The 27,931-nt window shown below is 43.5% G+C and overlaps 2 protein-coding genes across 2 annotated transcripts in view; one reads left to right on the forward strand and one right to left on the reverse strand.

The window, feature by feature from the left end:
- On the forward strand, positions 1-27,598 carry ARG2 (arginase 2). The gene is made up of 8 exons (XM_022570294.3): positions 1-212; positions 1,115-1,187; positions 19,626-19,803; positions 22,248-22,407; positions 23,260-23,354; positions 23,531-23,635; positions 24,605-24,741; positions 27,113-27,598. The coding sequence occupies exons 1-8, from the start codon at positions 102-104 to the stop codon at positions 27,316-27,318; spliced, it is 1,065 nt and encodes a 354-aa protein (XP_022426002.1). The 5' UTR covers positions 1-101; the 3' UTR covers positions 27,319-27,598.
- Positions 20,108-27,931, reverse strand: part of VTI1B (vesicle transport through interaction with t-SNAREs 1B) — a 30,085-nt gene continuing 22,261 nt past the window's right edge. The window contains exon 6 of the mRNA XM_022570296.3: positions 20,108-27,878. Within this exon, the coding sequence (XP_022426004.1) occupies positions 27,782-27,878 (97 nt within the window). The 3' untranslated portion in view covers positions 20,108-27,781. The remainder of the gene's footprint in view (positions 27,879-27,931) is intronic.

Genomic DNA, 27,931 nt, shown 5'->3' on the forward strand with positions numbered 1-27,931 from the left:
CTCGCGCGCCGGTAGGTAACCACTGCAGGCTGCGGTGCTCACCCCAGGCGGCGAGCCGCACGTAGCAGCCTCTCGCTCGTCTACGTCCTGCGCTGCCTATCATGTCCCTGAGGCGCAGCCTCTCGCTTCTTCTCCGTACGCAAGCGCTCTCAGTCCCGAAGAAGTCCGTCCACTCCGTGGCTGTCATTGGAGCCCCATTTTCACGGGGACAGGTGAGAACTGGGACCTGGCACCTTGGTGCAGGATTCCCGCCCCCTCACCCCCCAACCCCCTCACCCAAGCCTGGAGAAATAGGGACCGGTGGGAAGAACGGGGAGGCGAGGGGAGGATGGGGAGAAACGAAGAGGGGACGAGGAGGTGGATTCCCGCGATTGGGCACCGGGAGAGCACGTGGGATTTTCCTCGGTAGAAGGACGGAGGGGATGAGGGCACCCGGTTTGCCACGTGGGCAGGGGGCAGCGGGCTGGTGGGTTTCTTCGGCCTTACCCCCGAGGAACGAGAAAGTGGTGGGTTCCGCTTGGGGTGATGGAGGAGAGGAAAGGAGGGCGAGGATTTCATGGAGGGGCTGGAAGAGGAGAAACCGACCAAAATCCCCGGTGGAAAATTGAGGGAGGAGAGGTTAAAGAGAGGGACCGAGGATTTAAGGCTCCAGGGTCCATTCTCAGAAAGAGAATTAACTGGAAAGGAAATTGGTGCTTGCCTCTCTAGCGGCAGGAAGACGGAAGGGGCTGTTATGTTCTCTCTTCAATGAAAGAAACCTGCAGTCGTGGAGAGCCAGGGCTCGGCCCTGGCCTGCGACACTTACACCCAACAGCCAGATTCTGACTTGGCTCAGCCCCTTCCTCTGTCTTGCCTCCACTTGCCCTTCCCACAACGAGGGGTTTGGAAGGTTGATCTGAATCCAGTGATTGTTGTTTCTCCTCCTTCCCTGCAAGTGTTTGAAATGACCAGACCTCAGGTGAAAAGAATAAAAGGAAGGGCTGATGCTGTCACAGGTTTTCAGAGGGATCTGCTGGGAACTAAGTATAGCATTGCAGACTTCTGTATTTTTGTGAGCTAAAGTGGTCTTATTTTCTAGTCATCTTCCCTCATATCTGTGTAATTTATCTTACAGAAAAGAAAAGGAGTGGAATATGGTCCCACTGCTGTAAGAGAAGCTGGCTTGATGAAAAGGCTCTCCGATTTGGGTAAGTGGCTGGATTTTAGAAGTCTGAGGGCTGGTAACACGCCAGTTCAGAGTCTTATTCCCTCATATCCAGGAACTGCACAGCGTCAGCTGTGTATCTGGAAAGCATTTCCCATCCTCCCTTGGATTCCACATGCAGCTTAAGATCTATGGAGGAGTCTCCAGGCAAAGTCTTCTTGCAATAAAGAGCCTGTGTGGAAGGCAAGGAGGCGGAGTGAGGCAGGGCCTGGAACAAGCTGCTAGTGACTGCGAAGTGGTGCTGAGCATGCTGGCTCTCACTCCCACTGTGCAGTCAACCTTTCCCCCAAATTCTAGCTTTCCTAACTCAGTCAGAGGTGCTTATGATTCATCCGTCTAACCAGCTTCCTCTCTTCAAGTCATTCGTTTCCTCCTTAGGTTTAAGAACTTTCTATTACTGTAAGCAGAGCCTTAGGTCCATTTTCTCCAAACTTCCCTGATTATGAAAATCACTTGGTTTACTTGTGAGAAAGAGAGATTCCTAGGCTTCTCAGTGGATGAGTCTGGTTTATTGGCTCTGACGTAGGACCCAGACACGTGCATTTTCACAGGCACCCCAGGTAATCAAAAGTAACGTTGCAGTCTTGTAATCTGGACAGTACTCTATACGTACAGAACCAGAGGTAAATCCAACCCAGAGATAAATGCCATTTATATAGTAAAGGAAAACCCTTTTAGTAACAGGGTACCAAATTCCAAGACCCTCATGGTAGGCAGGTTCTTATATCTAACCCAGATGTTCCTAGCTGCTGTTCAAGGCCATTTCCTCTATTTTATTAGGGCCATTCACATATCTCTTCTGGAGCTATAAAGTGCAAAAGGCATGGCAGTAGGGAACTGTAGGTCCTGGAGATACTAATACAGAATCTAGGTGAACTACAAATCCCCTGCCCGTGCTTGCTTTGAAACCGCCTCTGCTGATCATTGAGCCCATTCCAGGGGTGGGTTATCTCCCTCTAAAACCGGAATAATGAAGTCACCGTGTGTCTTCCGTACACCTCTGGTTACATATGGATGTGGTGTCTTGATTTGAATACTCAAACCTTTTCTGTTAAATAATAAAGAGACCCTACTGAAGAAGGAACTATAATTAATCACTTTAATAATTCTCCAAGTTTACCACCAAAGATGAGAGATAAGACTTACACTTAATGTGTCGCAGGTCACCTAATGGGAGGAAGTTGTCCCCCCTCCCCCCGCTTATAAATGAAGATACTGTCCCTTTAAATCAGCTGTACACATTGTTTTTAAAAGCATAATTTTACACTGAGGGAAAGCAATTTCTGCTAATCACTATTTTTAATACCTGGTAATCCTGCAGCTCATCTGATAAACTGAGCCTGGCTTTGCTCAAATTGCCTGCTCATTGTTCTATTCTGTCTGAAGAGACTTCAGACTAGATTCAAATTGTAGCCTCTTACACAGGGGACATTAATAGTATCCAGCCGAGGCTGCTGAATGAGGGGGAAGGGAACATTTATAAGCAGCTTCTCTTACTCATGCTTTGTACACCTCCTTTCCTGCCACAGCTCCTGGTATTTTTCCACTCCAACCTGGGGAAGCCATTCTCCCTAAAATTCCACTCCCTCAAATACTTCCTGTGTAAATCTCCAACCTAAAGTGATGATGAAGCTTCAGTTTATTTGGTCTCCCCTTTAATTTTTTTCAAATAGTTTTCATTTTACAATTTATATCCTTACCCTGTAGCCGATTGGCAGTCCGGTATCACCAGCAGTCTGAAACAGAATCTCATTGCATGTTAATAAGATTGTGGCACTCAGCAGGTTTCCAGCATGTGGTTTCAGCTAATCTCCAGAAATCCGTTGGAGAAAAATACCAAGAGAAGTTTCAGTTGCTCTATTCTGAAACAGCACCAAATAAGTGGCATGGGTCAAATTTCAAGGGAGAGAAGACCCATGGAAAGGTAGCTCACAAATCCCTTTGTTCCTTGCCTTCTCCTCTGATGTCACAGGCTGCTGGTGTTGCCATGGCATCAGTTATACTTCCTGTTCTCTTGAATGAATATATTTGCCTTTGTCTGGGTTTTTTTTTCTTTCCCCCCCTGGGCTTAGTAAGGACAGTCAATGGTTCCTCTCTCAGGTAACCACTTATTTTAGTATACAAAGAGAGCCTGAGAAAAATGAAGAAGTAATTGCTCTGGCAAGGCTTAGGTGCAGTGCCTCTGCTCATGATTCTGGTTAGCTCTTATAGCCACGGTAATTTGCCTTTTTTTTTTTTTTTTTTTTTTTTTTGCGGTACGCGGGCCTCTCACTGCTGTGGCCTCTTCCGTTGCGGAGCACAGGCTCCGGACGCACAGGCTCAGCGGCCATGGCTCACGGGCCCAGCCGCTCCGCGGCATGTGGGATCCTCCCGGACCGGGGCACGAACCCGTATCCGCTGCATCGACAGGCAGACTCTCAACCACTGCGCCATCAGGGAAGCCCAATTTGCCCTTTTTTCTTCACAAGTAGGATGAGTATTCTGTGGGTAAAATAAACAGTTTGTCGTGTCTGTCATTGTAATTATGGTAATTTGACCCAGCTGTGGTACTGAAGCGGTGACGGCCTAAATGAACTGTATTCCTGTGACCAGCCAAGGGTCCTGGAGTTCAGGAAGACATATGGGAGCTATTCTGGCTCCCCTCAACTAGGCTAGGGACATTTATTCTTCTGCTCCATTTGGTGCTCCATGAGAGAGCAGAGCAGGCAACTCTGGTTGAGACCCAAGAATCTGAGCTGCTTCAGCAAGAACCAACAGAAAGCCTGAGATAGTTTAAACACAGAGGTATGAGAGCTGTTCATTTGGAACAGATTGATATGAGTGCAGGGGTCTGTATGTGCTTTCAGTGTTTGGTAGAGAACAGCAGCCGTCACAGATTTAGTTTTATGACAGTGATGCTTCAGCCTGGCTCCCATCCTACCATCACACGGAAACCACTCTGATCAAGCTCACTGATTGGTCAGCCTCTATTTTGCTGGACCTCTCTACTGCACAACTGACCACTTTATTCCTGAAATATCCCATTAGTCAGGACACTACTCTCTCCTGAGCCTCCTCTCCATTGCCTGGTCCTTCCTGGACTCCTTTTGGGGATCCTCCTCTTCTTCCCAGCCCTCAAATGCTCATGTCCCCAGTGTTCCACCAGCTTTGTTCTAAGTAGCCTCATCTCACTGTCACAGATGTCTCAAACTCTACAGGTTCGAAACAAAATTCATTATCTTCTCCCTCAAATCTGCTTGTCTTGCTGTCTTCCCATTGTCTGTTTCACACTATCATTCATTATCTAGTTACTCAAGTCAAACTCCAAGACCATCAGAATTCTTTTGTCGTCCCTTTTGTTCCTTACTTCTGATCACAAAGTCTTGTTGACTTCTTTTTCTCCTTCTAAATGATTAGGGTCCTTTCCCGTAATGGCCCTGCTCTAGTTCTGTCCTTCTCACACACAGATCTAATTTTCCAATAATGACTCTTGTCCCATTTTGCCTACCTCAGTTCATTCTTTACTGCCACCAGACTGATCTTTTTAAGACTATTTTTCTCCTTTGCTTAGTCTTTCCATGGCTTTTTACATGCATCCATGCTTCTCAGTCTTGTCATTCATATACCATCTTTGCTGACTTGCCATATTATTTATTTTGGTGTTTTTCTCTAAATTGGCTTTAAAGCTTTATACTTTTAAAATGTAGCCTGCCCCTACAGTAAACAATGAAATCTCAGGCTTGTGCTAGATGCATTTTTCTAATAAATTTTCATTTTACTAGTTTTACATTTTGGTATTTGACCCTCAACCACTGGTGGTATGTGTTCCATGCTTAACAACCAGTAAGACAGATCCTCTACAATTTGACCCTCTTTTACCTCCTTAGACTTCTCTCCATCCACATTCCACCTCATTTGTGTTGTAACTGGGGTTGTGGGCTCTTGACCTAGGCTCCACCAACAGAAACACCCACCCTAAACCTTGTCTTGACATTTTGGAAGAAGGGGCAATAAAGAATTCATTCTGTGATGGGCAGTTGTGGCGGCAGTTCCAGCAGTAGCTTCTGTCCAGTGTCAGTGGGGTCAGCCGTGCAAGCTGCAGTACTCCTTTTCCTAGTAGTGGAGGTGACAGCAGCAGTGGTATCTTCACTGGAGCAATCTGCAGTGTGACTTTTGGGGCCAATTATTCCTGGCAGTGTGACCTTTAAACCACATTTTGGTCCTCTTAAGATGATTCTGGGAGTTACCCAAATTGAAAAAACTGCTTTTCTTTAAATTAGCTAGAAAGGTTTCTGTTGCTTGCAGCTTAAAGATCCTGACCGATAAAACAGTTTACAAATTCCAGTGAGAAATTACCATGTGGATTGGAATATGCAAAGCCCTCTCTCCCCAGGCCTTTGATAATAAATTCTTATTCTTTTGTTGGCTTTTTTTCCCCTAGTACTGACACAGTCTTCTTGTATGTTAACACAACTCATTAGGTTATGCTTTCTTTGGTCTTTAATCTAGGAGTATGTTTTAGTCCCTTTGGATTTTAGCAACTCCTTGTTCTCTTGGTGTTCTGATTTTTGAACTATCATGTTCCTTAATACAAATTCTGAAGTAACAGCCTAAAACCTTTTTTTAAAAATTTTTTGGCCGCACCACATGGCACGTGGGATCTTTGTTCACTGACCAGGGATCAAACCCGCGCCCCCTACACTGGAAGCGCGGAGTCTTAACCACTGGATCGCCAGGGCAGTCCCAAGCCTAAAGCTTTAATTTAAAACATCTTCAAGTTCTAGGCATGCCTGACTATAGTAAACAGACCTACCTTAATGTGTTACTGTGACTTAATTTCACTTTCAATGTTCTATATCTTAAGCATGGTGGAGGTTACAGGACTACATATATCTGCCAAAACTCATTGCACTTAAAGTGTCAATATAAAGTATGCATTAAAGCTGTTTAAACATTTTCAGGTTTATTTTTTCTTAGCAGCTTTCAGTCACTAAAAACTATAACAAGTTCGTTGTTTGTATATATTCAAAAAATTTGAGCACTACTAAGCTTTAGGTACTAGGAATACAATAGTGAACAAAACAGAAATACCTGTTATGGAATTCTCATTCTAATGAGGAGTGGTTGGAAGCAGATATAAGTAAAACATACAGTATGTCAGATGTAATGAGCGCTATAGAATAAATGAAAGCAAGGGAAGGGGGGATAGGGTAAGCATTGCAGATGTAGGTAGGAGGGCTCACTGAGGAAGGGGTCATGTGAGCAGACCCTTGGGAGGTAAGGAAAGGAACCATGTGCATATTTGGGAGAAAAGCATTTCAGGAAGAGGGTAAGTAAAGTGCAAAGACCCTGAGATAGAAAAGTGCCTGGAATGTTCAGGGAACAAAAAGCTGTTCCTGAGGTCTTGCCAGTGGTTATCATGTGGGGAGGGAAGGGCCTTTCTACACTCTTATCTCCAGTTTTTCAAGAAAAGCCAGAAATCTGGGTTTTTACGGGAGATTTAAGAAAAATGTGATATTCATAAAATGGAGTATTGAGCCATAAAAAGGAATAAATTGCTAGTTCATGCTACAAAATGGATAAACTTTGAAAGCATTATACTGAGTGAAAGAACGCAGAAGACCACATATTGTATGAATCCATTTATATGAAATGTCCAGAATAGGCAAATCCATATAGAAAGTGATCAGTGGTTCCCAGGGGCTGGGGGGAGAGGGAATGGGGAGTGACCGCTAATGGGCACTGGTTTCTTTCTGGAGTGTGATAAAGCTTTTCTGGAATTAGTAATTTGCTAATGCCTTGGCAAAAGCATGCATCACTGATGAACCTCAATATAGGTAAATCTATTATAGATGTTTTTGGGATTTGGCAAATTTCAATGTAACCATATCTTTCCTGCTTAGAAGAAGGCAGCAAAGAGTTTAACTTACATCTTATATTTCAAAGTTGTTTGATATCTAACATTTACTATGTTCTAGGCACTATGCTAGGTTCTTGCTATTATGTGATTTTTTTTTTTTTAAACAAAGTTTGGGATTATCCATGTATTTTATTATTATTTTTTAAATATTTGCTTATTTATTTTGTTGCACCGGGTCTTAGTTGCAGCAGGTGGGCTCCTAAGTTGCGGCTCAAGCGCTCCTTAGTTGGGGCTCACCAGCTCCTTAGTTGGGGCATGCAAACTCTTAGTTGTGGCATGCATGCGGGACCTAGTTCCCTGACCAGGGATCGAACCCTGGCCCCCTGCATTGGGAGCATGGAGTCTTATCCACTGCACCACCAGGGAAGTCCCTATTATGTGATTCTTAATCTTAAGAGCAAATTATGATACCCATTAGGAGGGCTAGCATGAATAAAACCCCAAAATAACAAGTGTTGGTGAGGATATGGAGATATTGGAACCCTTGTGCACTGTTGGTGGGAACATAAAATCATACAGGTACTGTGGAAAACAGTGTGGAGTTTTCTCAAAGTTAAAAATAGTTACTAGATGATCTACAAATTCTACTCTGGGCATATATCCAAAAGAATTGAAAAATAGGGTTTCGAAGAGATATCTGTACACCCATATTCACAGCAGCATTATTCACAATAGCCAAAAGGTGTAAGCAACCCAAGCGTCCACTGATGGATGAATGGATAAGCAAAATGTGGTACAAACATACAATAGAATATCAGCCTTAAAAAGGAAAATGACATAAGCTGTAACATTGTGACCCTTGAGAACATTATGTTAAGGGATATAAGCCAGTTGCAAAAAGACATACTGTATGATTCCACTTATGAAGTACCTAGATTAGTCAAATTCATAGGGACAAAGTAGAATGGTGGTTCAGGGACTGGGGGAAGAGGAATGGAGAGAGATGGTTTAACGGGTAAAGAATTTCAGTTTTGCAAGAAAGTGTTCTGGAGATGGATGGTGGTGATGGTTATGCAACAATGTGAATGTACTTAATACCACCTCATGGTTAAGATGGTTATTTTTATGTGTATTTTACCACAATTTAAAATTAAAAAGGAAACACTTAAAAATAAGTTAGAATAGAATATTCTAAGAACAAGGAAGGTCACTTGAGGTTGTAACTTCTTAGGGACATAATGCTGTAGGCTTGAAAATTTTTTTCAGCTTGTTATTTAGCACATTGTTCTATAAAAGCTGAGAATGGAAAAAAGTAAAGTATGGCCTGAAGTTCATACAGTCAGCAGTAGAAGTAGTTGAGAACCTCATTTCTTACCATATACAATCTAGCTCCTCAATTGGTGCAGTCAGCTGCCTTCTCAGCTCTTACCATGGTTGAAGAAACTGAGTGGCACCATCATAAAAGTACGGTCTCCAACTTCTTCCAAAAATCCTGTTTCTCATGATGGCTATTTCAAATCTGTACCCATAATCATCCTGTTTTTCCAACTCAGGTATGAACTCCCTAACTTCTAGCTCTTCTCCCCCATCATCCCCCAATGAGTTGTATCGACAAAGATACTATTACACTGTCCTCAGAGGATGAGGTATCCAGTCCTTCCTGTATTAGGTAGGTACAATTGCACGTGATAAGAGCCCCAGATAAGCGGTTTAAGAAAAATAGTTCACTCTCTAGGAAATAGTCTAGAGAGAAGTCCGGAACTGGTTTGGAGGCTCAGTTCATTGAAGTTCAGTTCCTAGATTCTTATCTTGCTGCACTACCAGCAAGGCCTCTACCTAGTGGTCCCAGATGGCTGCGGCCTCATTTCTGGCAGCAGGATGGGAAAATAAACCAACAAGCGGGCTAAGGGAGAACTTGTGCTTTCCCTTAAGGAAAGTTCCCAGGACACTGCTGAAGGATACCTCTGCTTATCCTTTTGGCTTCAGTGGGTCACATGGCCACAGCTAGTTGGAAGGGAAGACGGTGAATTTAGTCTCTTCTGAGGGGTCGTGCCCCAGCTAAAATCCTCTGTGGAGGAAGGGAAGAGCAGATATCGGACAAGTGGCTGTCAGCCACACCACCTCCCTGTGCTCTAGATCCCATCCCTTCCAGGCTCCCGAGGGTTCTTGTTCCAGCACTGAGCCCTTCTCTCCCCTTGTTTCTCAGCGTCTCTCTACTAACCTGTCCCTTCAGTAAGTAAGCGCAAATCTTGCCCACCTCCCATCCCCCTCTGCCGTATGTAGCCTTCTAGCTCTTGTCCAGTTATTTTGTTTCTCTTCAGAAACAAAATAACTGGCTTCCCTACTGCCTTTTCACAGGTCAACTTGCTATAATCAGGGGTCCTGGGCCATCATTGCAATGAAACTGGTTTTGCTGAGGTCTCTGACCTCCTCCTTTTTAATATGGTGGACCCTGCAACATTCACTTTCGACACTATTAACCATCTTATCTTATTGGAACTGCCACCACTCTCTTCTGATTTTAACTCTTCGGGTTCCTTTGCTAGACCCTCTGCTGCCTACCCCTTACATTTTAGTATTCCCCAGGGTTCTGTCCTTGACCCTCTACTTCATGCTGTCTCAGTTGGTCATTTGTCCATTTCCACGGCCTTCCTGTTACCTGTGTGCTGATGCCTCCAGAGCTTTATCTCCAGCACTTATTCCCCCTCCCTCCCAGCTCCAAACCTGTATACCAGCTGGCTTCCATGTATCTTCTTAACATTTTATTACAGGAGTGTTCAAACATAAGAAAAGTAGAGATGGTAACATAATGAATTTGATAGCTATCACCTAGCATCAATTATCTATACCTGGCAAGGTTTCTCACCCCACCTCCATACCTTTTGAAGCAAATCACAGACATCATTTTGTTTCATCTTTAGATATTTCATTATATGTCTTCAAAATACGAGAATGCTTTAAAACCTAACTACAATACCGTTATCACACCTAAAACAAATTAATATCAAATACCAGTATTGGGAAATATAATTTTAAAAAATCTCCCATCTGAGAACCTATCCACAAAGGTGGTAGAGAAGGAAAAACAGTTTATTATTGAATAAGCATTAAATCGGGTGATCTGATAAAAGACTGCAAAGACAAATCTTACTCTTTTCTATAGCCAAGCAGGTGCAACACAATCCATGTTTTCAAGATTAATAACTAGTCCTCCAGTTAGAGGACTTTGATAGTTGACCTTTTGTCACATGTAGCTCATCCTAACTCTATCATGGAAATTGGAGTGATTACCGGTTAGCTGACTGGCTTTATCTGGAGGGGAAACAAACTTCTCCTATCTTAAAGCGAGGAGGTAGTTTTTCGGCAAATTGAAGCAAGGGGCCAACCACTCATACCCATAGAACTGGGGGGTTGGGGACCTAGATGTTTGTATTTCAAAAAGTGGTTCCCAAGTCCTTGAGGAAACATTCCTGGGTTGTGAGGCCTATTTAGTCATTATAAAGATTACGTACATGTGAAAAGGACAGAGAAAGAAATTCTGAGACACAAGGGAGGAGAGAAGTTTTTACCCTTATTTTCAACAGAGATAATTAAGTCTATTTTCAACTTGTATCTGCCCTTACACCAGTTAATGTTCACATTGCCCGACTGATTTACACTTTTTGTGTTTAGTTTTTTACAGTTTGAGTTTGGATCCAAATAAGGTCTGTATTGTTATCTCGTAAGTCCTTTATAAGTCCCTCCTGTTTTCTTCCTTCTTCCTTGCAGTTGATCTGTAGCGGAAACTAGGTCATTTGTCTGTAGAATCTCTCAGCTTGTATTTTGCAGATCACATCCCTGTGGCATCCTGTGACATATTCTTTGTCCTCTGTATTTCCTTTCTACTGGTTATTGGATCTAGATCCTTGGTCAGATTCAGGTCCAGTTTTTTTCTGGCAGTTCTGCTTCGTAGGTGTGGTGTACACTTCCATCCGAAGTGATGTCATCGGCCATTGAACACTGCCTAGATCTGAGCCATCAACTTGTTTCCACGTATTATCAACAGGATAGTCTCTAACGCCCCAATATCAGAGTATCCAAAACTGAACTTACCATCATCTCCACTCCCTTCTCCTGTGGTTTCTCATCTCTGATGGTAGCAGAGCCAGAAAGCTGGAGGGCAAACATTTTCTCTCTCCTCCACACCCCTCTAAGTATTGCTGGAATCTTGTCAGTTCTGTCTGTCTTGTCTTTACAGCCCCTCTGGAAGCTGCTCTTCTGCAGGCCAGGCCATTTTCCAGAGGCCACCAGATCACTAGATTAACAGTGCAGATTCTTTTTTTTTTCTGGCTGTGTTGGGTCTTCGTTGCTTCGCACGGGCTTTTCTCTACTTGCGGCGAGTGGGGTCTTCTCTTCGTTGTGGTGCGCAGGCTACTTATTGCAGTGGGTTCTGGTTTCGGAGCACGGGTTCTAGGTGCGCGGGCTTTAGTAGTTGCAGCACGCCGGCTCAGTAGTTGTGGCACGCAGGATAGTGCAGATTTGATTTGTCACCTCCTGACTTGAACCTTAGTAGCTCCCTGCTGCATTTAGGACCTGGGCCCTGCCCGTTCCTCCTTCCTCATCTCTCTGCAGTCCTCCCGGATGGACCCTGGGCATTGTTCTGTAGGGCTGAAGGTATTATGTGCTTCTGCTTGGCAAGCCTTTCCCCTTTCATTCCTGGCTAAAACCTTCAGGATTCAGGTACTGATGCTTCTGAGAAGTCCCCTTGGCTCATCCTGGGTCTGAGTCAGCACCTTCCCCTGTTCCCATCACACCCTGTGCACAGTTGCATCTTCGCAGTTTGCACCGGCCTGTGCTTTCCCTGCCTGTCTTCTGACCAGGCTGTGAGCTTCCTGAAGGCTGCAACCAGGTGCACAGTCAGCACACAGTTAGCTTTTGTTGAAGGACGAAATGGGGCAAAGCATCCAGGCTTTCTCCTGGAACTTCATTCACATCGTGATCCGTGGGATTTTCCCGGATCACTATTTCCTTACTCTCAAAATGGTTTGTTCCTCAGAAGCCCCCTGGTTTCCCAGATTTTAAAAATGTTTAAATTGAATAACTGTCATATATCAAATTTTAAACTCTTACAAGGTATTGGGCTACCAGTTGATGAATTTAGTCAAGCTAAATGTTGGTAAGTGGCAATGACGAGTTTTTGCCTCCTTTTTTGAAACATACTTATTCCAGGACCTAAGTAGCTAATGATGACGGCTTCAAGCCTCTAGTTGCTTTAGAAAGGAGTGGCGTTACTCCTTTAATATCCAAAATAGCACATTCAGAGGCCTAGAACCTAAGGGGATTACTGTGGTTGGTTTAAATAATTTAATCCTTGAATAAACTTACTTGTTCCTATTAATGACCAAGCTCTCTCTTTTCTTAAAAATAAGTTTATTTATTTATATTTTTGGCTGCATTGGGTCTTCGTTGCTGTGCGTGGGCTTTCTCTAGCTGAGGCGAGCGGGGGCTACTCTTCGTTGTGGTGTGGGGGCTTCTCTTGTTGCGGAGCACAGGCTCTAGCCTCGCGGGCTTCAGTAGTTGTGGCATGTGGGCTCAGTAGTTGTGGCTCGCGGGCTCTAGAGCACAGGCTCAGTAGTTGTGGTGCACGGGCTTAGTCGCTCCGTGGCATGTGGGATCTTCCTGGACCAGGGCTCGAACCCGTGTCCCCTGCATTGGCAGGCAGGTTCTTAACCACTGCGCCACCAGGGAAGTCCCCCAAGCTCTCTTAATAATGAGGGTGTATTCCTATAATAGGTGTGGTAATGCTAGTATCTGAAGAGAAGAAAGCATCTTTTTGGCCCCCTCCTCTACCCCAAGAAGCCAGAACCAAAGAACAGGAAAAGAAGTAGAAAATACCTTCCTGTGTGACCTGAGAACTGAGTCACAGCAGGGTGTGGCATTGTGGTTAGGGCTTTCAGAGAATTGGTGTTCCAAGTGAAATTGGCCATGCCTTTATATTCTTTTACAGGGAAGGTAGAAAATTTGAACTGTGTGTGACAGCTGGGCTCCTTAGGAGCTATTTCGATGAGAAATCAGTGGGCCTGTGTACGTCTGCTACTTCTCACCAAAAACTCTTGTTCTTATCCAAATGACATAGTCGTATTGCAAACAAGTTTTGGGAAGTCTTAGATTACACCATCTATTGCAAAGAAAAGGGTGGGGAGAAAAACCACAAAGATGCCTCATCTAGTTGAACTAATAATGTAACCCCTAGCATGTGTAGGCTTTTCCTTGTTATCTCATTTCAATCCTTGTAACGACTGTGTGAGGTGGGACAAACTGCGAGACTGAACTTGGTTGGTGATCTTGACTCTTCTGGGAAGTTAGGGGCCAAAGGACAGGATTCTTTCCTTCGTGTCTGTTGTGGCCACTTGACCCACTGTGGCCACCTCATCTCCTGTGCGCTCTGCTTTCAGCCTGGAGTAGCGTGGAATGTGGTCTGTCTGGTTTGTTGAGGTCCCTTGTGAAACTCACCAGGATGCTAGCCCAGGTATGGGGCAGGGAGCTACACATCTGGACTGGTTAACTGGCAGAGCTGTAGTCACTAGCCCTTTAAATCCTTTCTGGAACAAGTTGGAGCATCAAGAATTTAAAGAAGAAAGATCACATATTCTAAAAAGCAGTACTTTAGCTCCAGGGATTATTGCTGTCTCTTCCCGTGGTTTGATACTGGAGTAGCTTGAAGTTTTGTCAGCATGTTAACAACAGATTTTTTTCTCAGAGAATCTTAACAGTCTTGTTCTGCACGAGGGAAAGTGGTTCTGTCGCAGTGACCCGTGAAGCCAGAGGAACCCTCCTCTTACCTCTGCCCCTGCTTGTGCTGGAACCAGGCTGTCAGGGTGCCGTCAGCTGACAGTGTGCCCAAGAAAGCCTGAGTTGGCTCACCACGGTCTTGGAGGTGCTTGGAGGGTTGACATGAGTTGGGTTCAGAGGGGCATACATTACTAAGCCTATCCTCAGCAAGTGGTACACTGTTCTTCTTCGACAAGTTAAGATGCGGCTGGAGAACCAATTAGCAGGAAACATAAATGGTGTTGCAAGTCATCTCAGTTACATGTCTTGAGCCAAACTTTTGGGTTTGTTTTGTATTGGGATTTTTTACTCAAGGATCTCATTCACGCAAAGGCATCTATTAACATCACATCTGTATCAGCTGATCTTGAGGTAAACTCCGATAGATGTTAGATGGCCATGTCTGAAGTGGCTGGCCTGGATGCCCGGGGTCACCTTCCATCCTTGAGCCCCTAGTGCCACTGTCCTTGGTCTTCCTCATCCATGGTCTTCACTGCCTCTAAGAACACCTCCTGTTGAACAGGAGAACAGAGTGGGGAGGAAGCGAGTGTCGAGAGGGTTGGTTGGAGCAGTCTTATGAGGGGCTTTGAAGAAGTGAACTAGAACAAATAGGTATACTTGTGTGATATGATTTCTTTCCCTAAAGCACCAAACTTCTTTTGGAGGCTGGGTCTAAGGAAGCAAAGAGCTGATTCTTAGATACCCCAGGACACATGGTTCTTGAGGTTGTACAGCCTCTGGGAGTTAAATGCACTAAACAAAATTCAGACCCCTGCATTTTATTGGTGGTAGCCAAATGAGTTTACCTTATATAACAGTCTCTTCAAAGGTTATTACCCAAATCACATTTTAGGGATAAGAGAAATTCTGCCTACTTCAAATGACCTGAATTAACTGGCATTCCTTTCCTAGTTTACAGTAACACTGCAACTGTTTTCAGTAGGCTGGTCTTCCAGGTACAACTTTGAGGTTCTAAGAGTTAGCAGATGCCATCCTTTAAAATCCTGGGAACTCCCTTTCTGTGGGATGAAATCTGCTGTGTACAATATTTGAGTCTATAACTTTAAGAGCCACCAGTGTTCTCTCAGCACCAAATGAGAACTCAGAGTCTTTGTTTTTCTGCATGTTTCACTGACTTGTTATTCCTGACAAATCATAAACGTTCATCCTATTCAAGGACAGTTCGAAAAACTGTACACTAATAGACTCTTAGATTTTCTCCAAGTCTAATATTCTGCCAGTGAGCTACCTGTGGCTTGGCAGACACGCCCGTGTGTCAGCCCACCTCAAAACCCACCTCTCTTGACTTGCTGGGAGGCTTGGGAGCAGCTGGAGCTACCTGTAAGTGGAAGTCAGAGCAGCAGAGAGAATGCGCTACCCTTATGCTATCAAAATGCCTGCTCACTCATTCTTTCGTGAGTCTCTAACCAAAGGAGGATTCAGGCTTGTTCTAAACAGTTGGAGCTATTTAACTTTGCTGAATTTCTTCCTCCGAAGTATGTGGATAATCGTACCAGCAGAGGAAGTAAGGATTAGTAGCTATTGTAAAGCATCTAGCTAGCACTGTGTGGTGTGTGGAGAAAGACAGTTTTGTTCCTTTTCCTTCTTTCCTGTCACTGACTTCTTTCAAGGATTCACTGGTGATGAGGGCCCTGAAATAGAAGTGCTGTCCACAGACACTGCTAACGTCAGATAGGGCTGTTTGGATTTCTTCCGGTTGCATCATTCTGTGGATGCACTTGTGTTCTTGTTCCACTCCAGTGGAACCTGAGAGGTTTATCAAGGCCAAAAGTAACAACCGGGCCTAAAAGATCAGAGTAGTAGTCAGTGTATTTTTATTACCAGCACTGGGGAGAGAAGCAGTGAGGTGGTGCCAGTGTATACAGAGCTTGACTTTTTCCCACTGCAAATGAAAAATGAGAGCCCTTTCCAGTCGGTTCCAAATGTGTTTGATATGAGAGCTTCCTTGGAAGTTTCAGGTTTATTTCATCCTACAATGCCTTCTAACAGAGGAAAGAGCAGCAGTGAAATATTATGTCTCATCTGATTTACACTTGCAGATGAGGTGACCTGAAGCACAAAAAGTTTGAGAAAGGGACAGCTCTCTCCAGTATGAGAGATATTCCATGTTATAATATTTGCTTTTTTCACTATTATTCCAAGATTCTTTAAAATTAGTGAGACCATTTACCTTTTGAACTAGAAGAACTTGCCATTGTACTCTGCTAAGGTAATTGCTTTATCATTACTCAGTTCATCCTTCTCTTAACAAAAAATTAACCTCCCATCAGCCTCTCTACTCCTCAAACACTGGCCTACGGGTCGTAATTCATGTTCCCTATAACCTCCTTTCACTCCTTTAGCACTCACTCATTGTCCCTAGTCCTTACCAGGAATTTAATGTGGAAATCAAAGAGCAGAGTTGGGAGTCATATAAGGTGGGCCACTCAGGGCCTCTCAAGGTATTGATCCCTTCAGGGGGTCTGGCCCTCAGCTCTGTGGGTCCAGGAACAGAAGTCTTGAAGTGTGCAGAGTTTATCAGGCTTTCAGACCCAGAGACTCGTGCTAACCATGATGTATAAGCCCAAATGCCCGTGCGTAGTTTCAGTGAGCAAGAGACCTTCTGGCATCCACTGTCAGGAAGCCCTCTTGCTGGTATGAGGGCAACTGAGAAACTAAGTGAATAAGCAGAAGGCTGTTTGGTGAGCAAGGAGTTGGAACCCACCATCCAGGCTGTGAATTAAGCTGGTGATTCACTCCACAGAGTTATATGTTTAATGACCAAAATACGTTTATGAAATTCAGTCTCTCTTCCATGGCGAGTGTTGCTGTAAGACTATCAAATTCTCTTAAGTTCCCTTTTTAAGCTTTCTGCAGCTTTATTCTGATAAGTAAATAATAGCCCAGTTTGTACTGTTTTCTGTCATACTTATCTAAGTCTACATCCTAGATTCCATGACTGGACTTAGTGTTCCCCAAGTTCTACCACTTAACCACCAGGATGATCACTTTAATTCGCATGTATTTCTTATTGGTCATGGAAGGATTAAATGAGTTAGTCTTCAAAAATTAATATTAACATTATTATTCAATTAGATTATAAACCTTTTCTAATTATACGCCTAATATAAAACGCCAGTCAAGCCATGGCATCTTGCACCTAGAGATGCTGAGATAAACATGGATATGGAAGTTAAGACATCAAGTATAGGCACTGCCATTCAAATCTGTCCAGCTCTAGACTGTGTTGCAACAATGGCAAGACCTGATATTGACTTGAAAGTTAAAGCTTCATTTCTCTTAAATCTAAAGTGTCCTTCCATATTTCGAGATTTAGTAAAATACATTGTGATGTTACTCGTGGCTTTTTTCTTTTTAAAAGATTTTAAGATTTTTTTTTTTTTTTTTTTTTTTGCGGTACGTGGGCCTCTCACTGTTGTGGGCTCTCCCGTTGTGGAGCACAGGCTCCGGCCATGGCTCACGGGCCCAGCCGCTCTGCGGCATGTGGGATCTTCCCAGACCGGGGCACGAACCCGTGTCCCCTGCATCGGCAGGCGGACTCTCAACCACTGTGCCACCAGGGAAGCCCTAAGAAGATTTTTATAGATGTTTTATTTTTTCTCTTGGTTCTCAATGTCTTTGGCCTGTTTTCATATTCTTCTACCTTCAGTACCTTTCCTTCTTATTTAGTCGTCCAGATCTTGGTGGTGATCCCTCGGTTGGGTTTATGTTCCAGGCCATTGCTTCTCAAATCTCTACATTCTCTCAGAAGTTTGGCTTTGGATTGAGTTTGGGTTCAAGAGGTAAAGCTCAAACTGTACAATTTATATTCAAGATTGGTCTGTGCTAGTCTTAATACAAATCTTTAATACAAGTCTCTGCAAACATTCAGATGTCTATACTGTGACCACTTGCCCCTCCCCTCAACATACCTGGATTCTAGTTTGAGAAACAGGCCCATAAGAATACAATCTATGCTAACGTTCTGTTTGCGCAAATCCTTTGGTAGTGTTGGATTACTTAGTCCTCACCCTAAATCCAACCAATTTATTGATATAAGTGGTTAAGATTGAAAGACTGGTACTTACACTAAAGATTAACATGTAGTGACTAATGTCATAATTTGCTGGAATATGTGAAACCCAGGTGGGAAAATATTACAGCTTACTGTCAGAATATACCACTAGTTCATTCTGTTTGTTTGTTTCAAAGAGAAGTCTGTGCCTTTACTGGCCGAACAGGCTACTCAAGGTGGATGAAGCAGGAGGAGTGGGTGGCTCTGTGCTTCATAGGCTTGTAGGTGATAGAGAACTCGCCCAGGTAGTGGCCAATAATCTTGGGCTTGGTTTCCACCTGGGTGAAAGGTCTTGCACGCCCACCATCTGGGCAGGATGATCTTCAGCACCTACAGCTTCTCTGTGGGCCGTGCCCCCAGGCTGGCCCTGACCAGGTGCTTCTGCCACAGCCGCAGGGCACTGTGCAGCTGTCACTGTGTCAACAGGCCCAGTGCCTGGTCTAGGTGCTCACCAAAGTGGACGAACTTGCAGAAGGTCCACTGCTGCTTCTGCTCCACTTCTGCCACCTTGTTGGCTCCTTGGAGAGGACTCTTTTTTTTTTAAATTTTATTTATTTAGGCTGCACCAGGTCTTAGTTGCAGCACACGGGATTATCGCTGTGGCACGTGGACTCCTTAGTTGCGGCATGCATGCAGAATCTAGTTCCCCCACCAGGGATCGAACCCGGGCCCTCTGCATTGGGAGTGCGGAGTCTTACCTTACCCACTGGACCACCGGGGAAGTACCTTGGAGAGGACTCTTTAGTTCTTAAAGTGTCAGAATCAAGAGAGAATCGTTGAGATACAAACCGCAGAGTCAAGAATACACACTTTGCGGCAGACGGCCTGAATTTGGATCCTGATTCTGGCACCTAGCAACTGTGTGACCTTGGGACCTTGCCTCAGTTCCCTCAGCTAGAGAAGGGCATACTGTAGCTGCCCAATAGGACTGTTGTGAGGCTTAAGAATTTCTGTTGAGCAGTTGGAACAGTGTTTGGGATCTTGTAAGTAATAACTGTTAAAGCATCCTAAAATTAAGAAATATTTAGGTCCTCAGATTGGCCTTTTATTTTTTTTGTTTTTGTTTTTGTTTTGCGGTACACGGGCCTCTCACTGTTGTGGCCTCTCCCATTGCGGAGCACAGGCTCCGGACGCGCAGGCTCAGCAGCCATGGCTCACGGGCCCAGCCGCTCCGCGGCATGTGGGATCCTCCTGGACCGGGGCACGAACCCGTGTCCCCTGCATCGGCAGGCGGACCCTCAACCACTGCGCCACCAGGGAAGCCCTGGCCTTTTATTTAAAAAAAAAAAGTTTGTAATGTGAAAATTCCTAAGTATGTTTCTTTGTCCTAAATTAACAATACTTAATTTTATTAAAATCCTGCCAGTTCCTCTCGGTATTTTATTTTCACTCTGTAACTCAGGGATATCTGAGGTCTTACAAATTGCTACCAGTTTTGTGATTGTTAAGTTAGTGAACATTTCTGGGCTTTACTTTCTAAAACCCAGCTTTTTTATCTGCAAAATGGTGTTCCTAACAGGATCTACCCCACAGGATTGCTGGGAGGACTGGGAGAACCCTGCCACTGTCATGTGACGTTTTGAGTTACCATGACAATAAGTATGATGTGTACTTTGTCACAGTTATTATTTGTGGCCCAGGCCAGTAAGAGCTGTAATAACACATATTATAATTAATCTTGTCATCCCTGTTTCTAGGCTGCCACCTTAAAGACTTCGGAGACTTGAGTTTTACCCCAGTTCCCAAAGATGATCTCTATAATAACTTGATAGTGAATCCTCGCTCAGTGGGCCTTGCCAACCAGGAACTAGCAGAGGTGGTTAGTAGAGCAGTGTCAGGTGGCTACAGCTGTGTCACCGTGGGAGGAGACCACAGGTAAGCTGGGAGCCAGGGGTGGTGGAGGGGCTGGATTGCATCAGCCCATCAATTAGCTTCTTTGTCTCACTTTCCTCATTTAGAGTAAAATACCCTTTCGAATTTTTAGGGTATAATGTGCATAGTATTTTCATGTCTAAGATCATGAACCACTGGAGAAAATATCACGTAGTATAAGTTCAGAGTTAAACTAAGCAAAGTTTTTAGACAGTATGTTTCGTGCTTATTTCTTGGAAAGCTTTCTTAAAACTGTCTCATGACTTTCATTTTGGTTATTTAGGAGAATTGGAGGGATCTATTGATAGGCTGAATTTGGGCTTTTTTTTTTTTTTTTAAAGCATTTCTGCTAATAGGTTTGTTAGAAATGCCCCACTTGGCATGTGAATACATTCTCTACCCTGCACAGTATTGTATTAGCCTCCCTAGGTGGCTAATACATTAGATCCTTCCTCTCAGTGAATCAGCATGCACTTTATCGAGCACTGTTCCGATGAGTTCTCAAGCAGTGCTAAGGATTATGGGAAACTTGTGATCTATTAGGATTAAATGAAATAAATACACATGGAATGAAAAAAATATTGAATCCTACATCTCAGAAGGAAGAGATCAGTCTAGGCTAGAGTAGTCAGATTTCACAGGGAAGTGTGATTTGAGCTAAGTAATGAAGATTTTTTTGGTAGAAAGAAAAATGGCATTGAAGCACTAGGAATATCAAGCACTTCATACATATTCTCAGTTAATCCTCAAAATAATGCAATGAGGCAGATACAATTTTATCTAATTCACTGCTGGGTACACTGAGGGACAGAGGTTAGATAACTTACCCAAGGTCTTAGGGCCAGGAAGTAGCAGAGCTGGGATTCAAGTCCATTGTGACCTCTATGGGCAATTAAATTTTCTTTTGAGATCTAATCTAGCAACTTCCCCTGAGGTACTCAGAGAGCTTCTCAGATCACTTAATGGAACTGCAAATGCAGGTAGATTCCTCATCAAGAATAAAATTTTAAGTAGACTAAGAAAGTCAGTCACAGGTTCTCTACTGCAATTGATTAAATAACCCAAGGGTGGATCTCTTGTCTCTTAGCTCAGTGCTCAAAGTCCATTTATTGTCTCTCTTCTGGTCAGCATACTATCTGGGGACTGCTTATTACTGTAATTATCATAATCCTTGCTTTTCCTTTTGTTTCTGTCTAGATTGCAGCTCTATCACTGCTCCCTGTTTCCTGTTCAGTGCTAAAACCTAGGCTGTCTGGAAGATTCTAGAAAGGAAGGGATGTGTGTATAACCTGAACAGCTGTTGAATATTTTAAAGGAAGAGGCATTTTTAGGTCACTCAGCTCCCTTTAATAGTACAACATTCACTACTGCTTTAATCGTCACACCAACTCTGACTTAAACAGGCTAAGATTATTATCCCTATCTTCTAGAAAGGGAAACTGCAGTCTCGATAGATAGTCTTGCCCTATTTCACACATTTCTTCCTAGAAAGACCCCCAATATTCTGACTTAATCCAGTGCTTTTAGCGCCAGACCATGCTAGCTCTCGAAAAGGTCCTATGTGGGACATGGAGCTTAAAATGCTACCTCAGGCTGTACTGATCAGGAAAGGTGACTGTAGTTAGTTCCTAAGATGCTTAAGCTGCATTTCTCATCTATGTCAAATTCTTTGCTTCCTAGGAAGCTTGGGCAGCTTTCCAAGCACAATTTCAAAAGCTATATTCCTACAGGTCAGACGGGACAGTTGGCTAATGCAAGCGAAGATCAAGGACAAAGCAAAAACCAGAAACACTTAATGATATTTGCATGCCATGCTAATGTATATAAGATAACATGGAAATAAACTTCTACTTTATTCAGTGATCTAATGAGGTCTTTAACTGGGTTGCCCTGTTAACTTTGATGTCTTTAAAAACTTTGACTTCTTGTTTTAGGAAATATCACATAATCTTTCTAAACAGCTGTAATACTAATTTTTATCCTTAACAAGTTAATATAACTGATTCTTTAAAAGTAATTAGCTCTCCCTGGTCTCTCAAAAGGTATTAAGTAGTATTAGTGAGTTGCTACATACAGCCCATATCATTTAACAGGATTTCATCTGTTGAACAAATATTTTGGGTCCTTTTCTGGGCCAAGGCTAATGGATCCAATTAATGGGATTTGGGGGCAGCAATGACACCTGTCACACTACAAGGATAACCAGCTGTCAGCTTTGAATCTTTAGAGCCTTCCATCTCTCCCTGTCTCTCTCTCTCTCTCTCTCTCTCTCTCAAGTCTCATCTTTGGGAACACAGTCCCAGGAACTCTGTCTCATCCAAATCCAGCCTCAATCTAGGGCCTTGCCTTTGCCCTGAGGACACAGTGTGAGCTGTGTTGGCTGAAGGTATTTGTTAGTGATGCTTGCCAAGCGGAAGGCCTTTAATGTTACTGTTTGTTCTTTGCAGCCTGGCAATCGGTACCATTAGTGGGCACGCCCGGCACTGCCCAGACCTTTGTGTGATCTGGGTTGATGCCCATGCTGACATCAATACACCCCTCACCACTTCATCTGGAAATCTCCACGGACAGCCAGTTTCATTTCTCCTCAAAGAACTACAGGACAAGGTTAGTGGGCTGAAATGAAGAGAACGTTGAACAGCTTGCAAGGGTTATCCTGGGGCTTTGAGAGTCTAGCTCAGTAACATTTCTGTGAAGGATGGGTTTATGGTGGCTGTAGTACTGCTTACCACTCCTTCGTTTGTTCATCAAACGTTATTTTGGACCAGACAGTCTAGATGCTGGGGGCATAAAGATGACTAGGACATGGTCCCTGCTCTTAGCGGGGATCATAATCTCATAATAAAGGAATGTGGTGAGTGGGTAGTAACTCTAGTCATCTGATACACTTACAGCCGGAAGACTTCTTGGTAAGAACCTCCTAGGACTCATTCTCAGACCCACTGGTCTAGAAGACAAGTAAAACCATGATTACGTCTAGGTAATCTTTTCCCAGGCTGTTCAGAAGACATGGGAGACCATGCTAGGCACAGACTAGAATCTGTGTATCCCTCCCCTCAGTGAGGGACCAAGTTAAACCAGGACAGTACAAAGGTTATTCACTAGGCAGAATTCACGTTTTGGTTGTTGGGGACTTGAAACGTAACCCAGTTGCCATCTCAAGAACCAATCTGTAAACAATTCAGTAGTGTGCAAAGAGATGGAAAGGCCTGATCAGCGGTATTCCTGCTATTTAGGTAAGTGAATGAGAAACCAAGGCCACCTTAGGAGTAGGTATTTTATTCTTCAGCTGCCCTTCTGAATCACTTCCACTTCTATCAGTTCCTTCCCAGATCAAGTGTGTCTGCTGCTTTACCCATATACTGTGGGTAAGAGGAGAAAGCACACTGGGAAGCACACGGGGACTATCTTGATGAGATCAAGAATCCTTGATGAATCCTGTTCATTCCTCCTTCATAGGTCCCACAACTCCCAGGATTTTCCTGGATCAAACCTTGTATCTCTTCTCCAAGTATTGTATACATTGGACTAAGAGATGTGGATCCTCCTGAACAGTAAGTTGATACATTAGAGTTGAGCTTTGGGCCTGTCCTGGCCACTAATGTTCCACTTGATGGGTTGTTTCTTGCCTTAACCTGTTGTAGGTCACTATGAAGACAACCCCCCGCCCCCCCACATTTGATTAAAAATGCTCTTTAAACTAAGGCTTCCTTCCTTTATATGTCACCAGTTTTATTTTAAAGAATTATGATATCCAGTACTTTTCCATGAGAGACATAGATCGACTTGGTATCCAGAAGGTCATGGAACAGACATTCGATCTGCTGATTGGCAAGTAAGTAACTACAATGGATATCTACTTCTAGGTCCCAAAGGGAACAGGACAGATTCTCAGTGGGCAGTACACTTTAGCCTGTCTCTTGAGGATAATGACCTTTCTTTTAAAATAAAAGCAAAACATGTACATATAAAAAACTTCAGAACGGGAAAATATGAAATATAGGTCATATTTTTCTTCTGGGGTTGGGAGGGAAAACAGCTCTTATGAATTTCTCTTTCCATTTTTAATGCTTACCTTTTGAGAGGAGAAGCATTCAACTGTCCTCTTCTTCCCAGCCTCACTACTGCTTCATCTGAGAGTTTTATATTAAGCAAATCTTGGTAGTGTAGAAAGATGGGAGATGAATACTAATCAAATGCTAGTTAAGAACATTCTCCCAGTGCTGAGTCTTCATTTCTGGGTGACTAACTGTCACCTTGGTAGTATGCCATTTCTTAAGCTGTTAAGAAGTGCAAATAATTTACTGTATAGGTGTTTGCTGTATGTTAGCTTCAGCCACTGGACACCTGGGCTAAACAAGTCAGAAGTAGGAGATGGTAAGATTGCAAACATAAACTCAGAGTCAAGTTCAGAGCTGCTGTTATTCTCTCAGAGTATAACAGCAACTGCAACTGTAACCTAGATCAATCCAACTTAAACTACAATCTGTCAGAACCCATGTCCTATGGAAGTGAGGAATTCCCTCTATTGATAGTTCTTACTGTAAGAGCTCTGATGCCCAGGGTAAATCAGAAATACAAATTGGAGTTAGTCTGTCTGAGGCACACAGAGCAAAGGGCAAAATTATGAAGTGGTGTGTAGGCATCTAACATACTCAATAGCTTCCAGAATAGGAAATCTGGAAATGTGCTATATTAACAAAGTACTAGGATTAACAGCAACAAAATCAAGGAGTTGCAACTGTAGGAAGGACGAATGTCCAAGTACAGCCCAAATGACTATTCTTATTCTACTCCTTTCAAGAAGACAAAGGCCAATCCATCTGAGTTTCGATATTGATGCATTTGACCCTACGCTGGCTCCAGCCACAGGAACCCCTGTTGTAGGGGGACTGACCTATCGAGAAGGCATGTATATTACTGAGGAAGTACACAATACAGGTAAGCAGTGATCAACCTGCTAACTACATAATATGCTGAAGCCTCTTGCCTGCCAGGGGATCTTTTCTACTATTACGTCACTGCCGACACTGTTTTTGCTTAAACGTCTATAGCTGTAAGTCATGTGGTCAGGCTAATAAGGGACAGTCATTTAGAGGCATGTTTGGACCTGGCTTTATAACAAAATATGCCAAGGTAACACTGAATAAAAAATTGTCTGTCTACTTAAACGTGTAATAAATACAAGAATAAACTGCCAAACTGATGCAGTTCTTTGCATCTGAATTGTATAAAGGCAGATTAAGACTGAAAGCCAAGGCCAAATAGCTATAATTTTAAGCCTGACACTAAGAGGTTGGTTCACTGGGAGTTAAGAATGTCAAGTCAAAGCTTCTCTTGAAGATGTTTCAAAGCTGGACAATACCTTGGGTCCTTTCATGTAAGTCTTATACTAGGGCTTGTTTGATAGGACCTGTAATAGGGGGATACTGGAAGATGAATGGCTGACAAGAAGATGAATGGCTGACAGAAGATGAGTAAACTAAATGCAAGATCATCGAGAGTAGCTACAAGAGGTTACTATCCCACAACTCATACTCATTTGCAAAGAGTTTCCATTTCTGTCAGAAAGCTTTTGGTTTTAAGGCTACTTTAAATGACCTCTCGTTGCAAAATTTAAGCAACTACCACATGGTACTTCAATACCACCTTGTGAAATTGGGGTCAAAATAGCATAGAGACCTCACACTGAAAGGTCCAGGACCATAGAAAACCCTTGACTAGCTGGGATAGATATGGAAATTGAGAAATGGTCTCCCTGGCTCTGGAGCCTACCCGAGCCTTAGGCACTAAAGAAAGGAGAAGAATGCTTGTCTATCAGATCTGACAGGGGCAAGATAGCCTTATTCTCAGACCCACAACTGTAGATGTTGTCAATTGTCCTTGGCCAGTGAACCTGGAAGTTCAATTCTCCATTCTGGTTCCCAGTAACACAACTTAGAGCACAGGCTGGTAACCTCTAGCACTTAGATGGGGCAGTGGTCATGCCGTGTCCCTCCCTCCCCTGCTGCAATGTTATTCTAAAAGGCTATCTGTCGTGACACTGTCAACTAGATAGATAAAGCAGTTTGCTTAAATTAATTTACAAGGTGGCAACAGTCTAGAAACATGGGTAATATATATTTTTAATAGCTTGTACCCTCTTGATTTACTTCTGGGCTATGAAAAGGTCCACATCTAGTCAGTGGAAATCAGACACACAAGCCATCAGACACAGATGAACGTGCAGGCAGGGACTGGTGGAAACGCTATAGTAACATACCTGCTCATTGTAGTTTTGCACAGCGCACTGAACTCTGCATTGCTAATAAGGGACGGCACACTGAGCGGATGTAATAGCACTGAACATAACATGTATCGGTACTATAATGTAATATTGGTAAACCAATAGGTATATTCACCCCTGCTTCCAGGCTTTATGGCCGCCCTAAATATTCGGATACTTATATTCTCCAGTGCTAGTTTCTTCAGATGACTCTTGCAGGAGGTAGATTAACTTCATCCAGAATAACCAACTATATATACCCAGAACTATATATATATGTATGTATGTACGTACGTATGTACTGGGGTGGTGGTAGAGGGCAGGTCTGGATAGATTCTTTTCTGGTCTAATCTTCCCATCTCAAACCCTTTGGCACAAGTTCCCAAACTGTCACAGAAGGTAACTGGAGTTCAAATTAAAGTATGACCAAGTCTTCCCTTGACCAAGTGCAAGATGCTGGGTTAGTCTGATGGGAGACCTAAGAACTGTGTCTGAAGTGGAACCTGCCCTCAGAGCTCAGGGGTGAGAGTGAGATATGCAGTAATAACTATACTTTAGGGCACATGGTGCCTTAAGAGATACAGACGCAGCAAAAGAGTTCAAAAGTGGGAACCGTGCTCTGGCTAGTGGGATGTGAGAGATCTGCTCTTCATGCAACTACAGGCAGGCATCTAGGAGGGCCCAGAAACACTGGAAATGACACATTTTCCCGACTAGGTTGGAAACTCTTGCTACCACCCCCCTACCCCCCACCCCGACCCAGCTCCTACCCGAACCGAAAAGACTGTCAGCTATGCCTGTTACGTTCACTGAACAGGAATAATTGATTTTATTACCTTAAAAGGTTTCTTTCAATCCTACTCTGGTATATGAGTGTTTTTAACTTAAATTCATGCCCAAGAGAATGAGGAATAAGGGGCTTCCTGACGGTGGATAATTTTATAGAAAATAACTTGTTTTTTACCTTAGCTTGTTCTACCCAGGTGGGACGACTCTCACTGAAAGTAGCAGCTAGGAAGATTTTTTGGTCATACTTTGTTCTTTCAGGGTTGCTCTCAGCACTGGATCTTGTGGAAGTCAATCCTCGGTTGGCTGCGTCAGAGGAAGAGGCCAAGGCTACAGCCAGCCTGGCAGTGGATGTGATTGCTTCAAGTTTTGGGCAGACAAGGGAGGGAGGGCACATTGTCTATGACCAACTTCCTACTCCTAGTTCACCAGATGAATCGGAAAGTGAAGAACGTGTAAGAATTTAGGAAATACTGTGCGTGACACGTGTCTGTCTGTCGCAATGGGCATTCCAGAGTTGGGAGGCATTTGTGGTGACAGATACTAAATGATCGTCTGGGTCAGTACTGCCTTAATGAGAACATTTGTGCATTCTCACAATTGTAAAGTTTCCTTCCCCTTCATTTGGTGACCGATAATACTACTGTAAATGTATTTGGTTTTTTGAAGCTCACAGGGTATTAATATGTTAGAGCACTATGTAAACTTAAAGAAGTCATAAACAGCATTTACTACCTTGGTATATCATATTGGTCTTATTGCTGTTCCTTCACATTTAAGTGGTTTTCCATCTTCCTCCCTCCTCCCACAGTCTGGCTACACAGTGCCTTCTTGAACCGTTAGCTCACAGCAACAGTAAGATTTTTCCACGTCTCTAACACCATTCACAGAGTCACAGTCCTGGTCCACAAACCGTTCCCTGTAGGAGGTTCAGTGCTTGCGAAAGAATCTGTAATAAACCAGGCCTCCCAGGATGGCTAGCTCCAGTAAGATGACAATGGAAAGTAGCAGCTTGTTGGTTGTCACTCTACAAGGAGAAACAAAGTGGGATGTAGTCAGAAGTCTGGATAACCTATTTCT

Source organism: Delphinapterus leucas, chromosome 2, assembly GCF_059928025.1.
Source record: "Delphinapterus leucas isolate spDelLeu-1000000601 "Yukka" chromosome 2, BTC_Dleu_Yukka2, whole genome shotgun sequence".
In the NCBI taxonomy this organism is placed as follows: domain Eukaryota; kingdom Metazoa; phylum Chordata; class Mammalia; order Artiodactyla; family Monodontidae; genus Delphinapterus; species Delphinapterus leucas.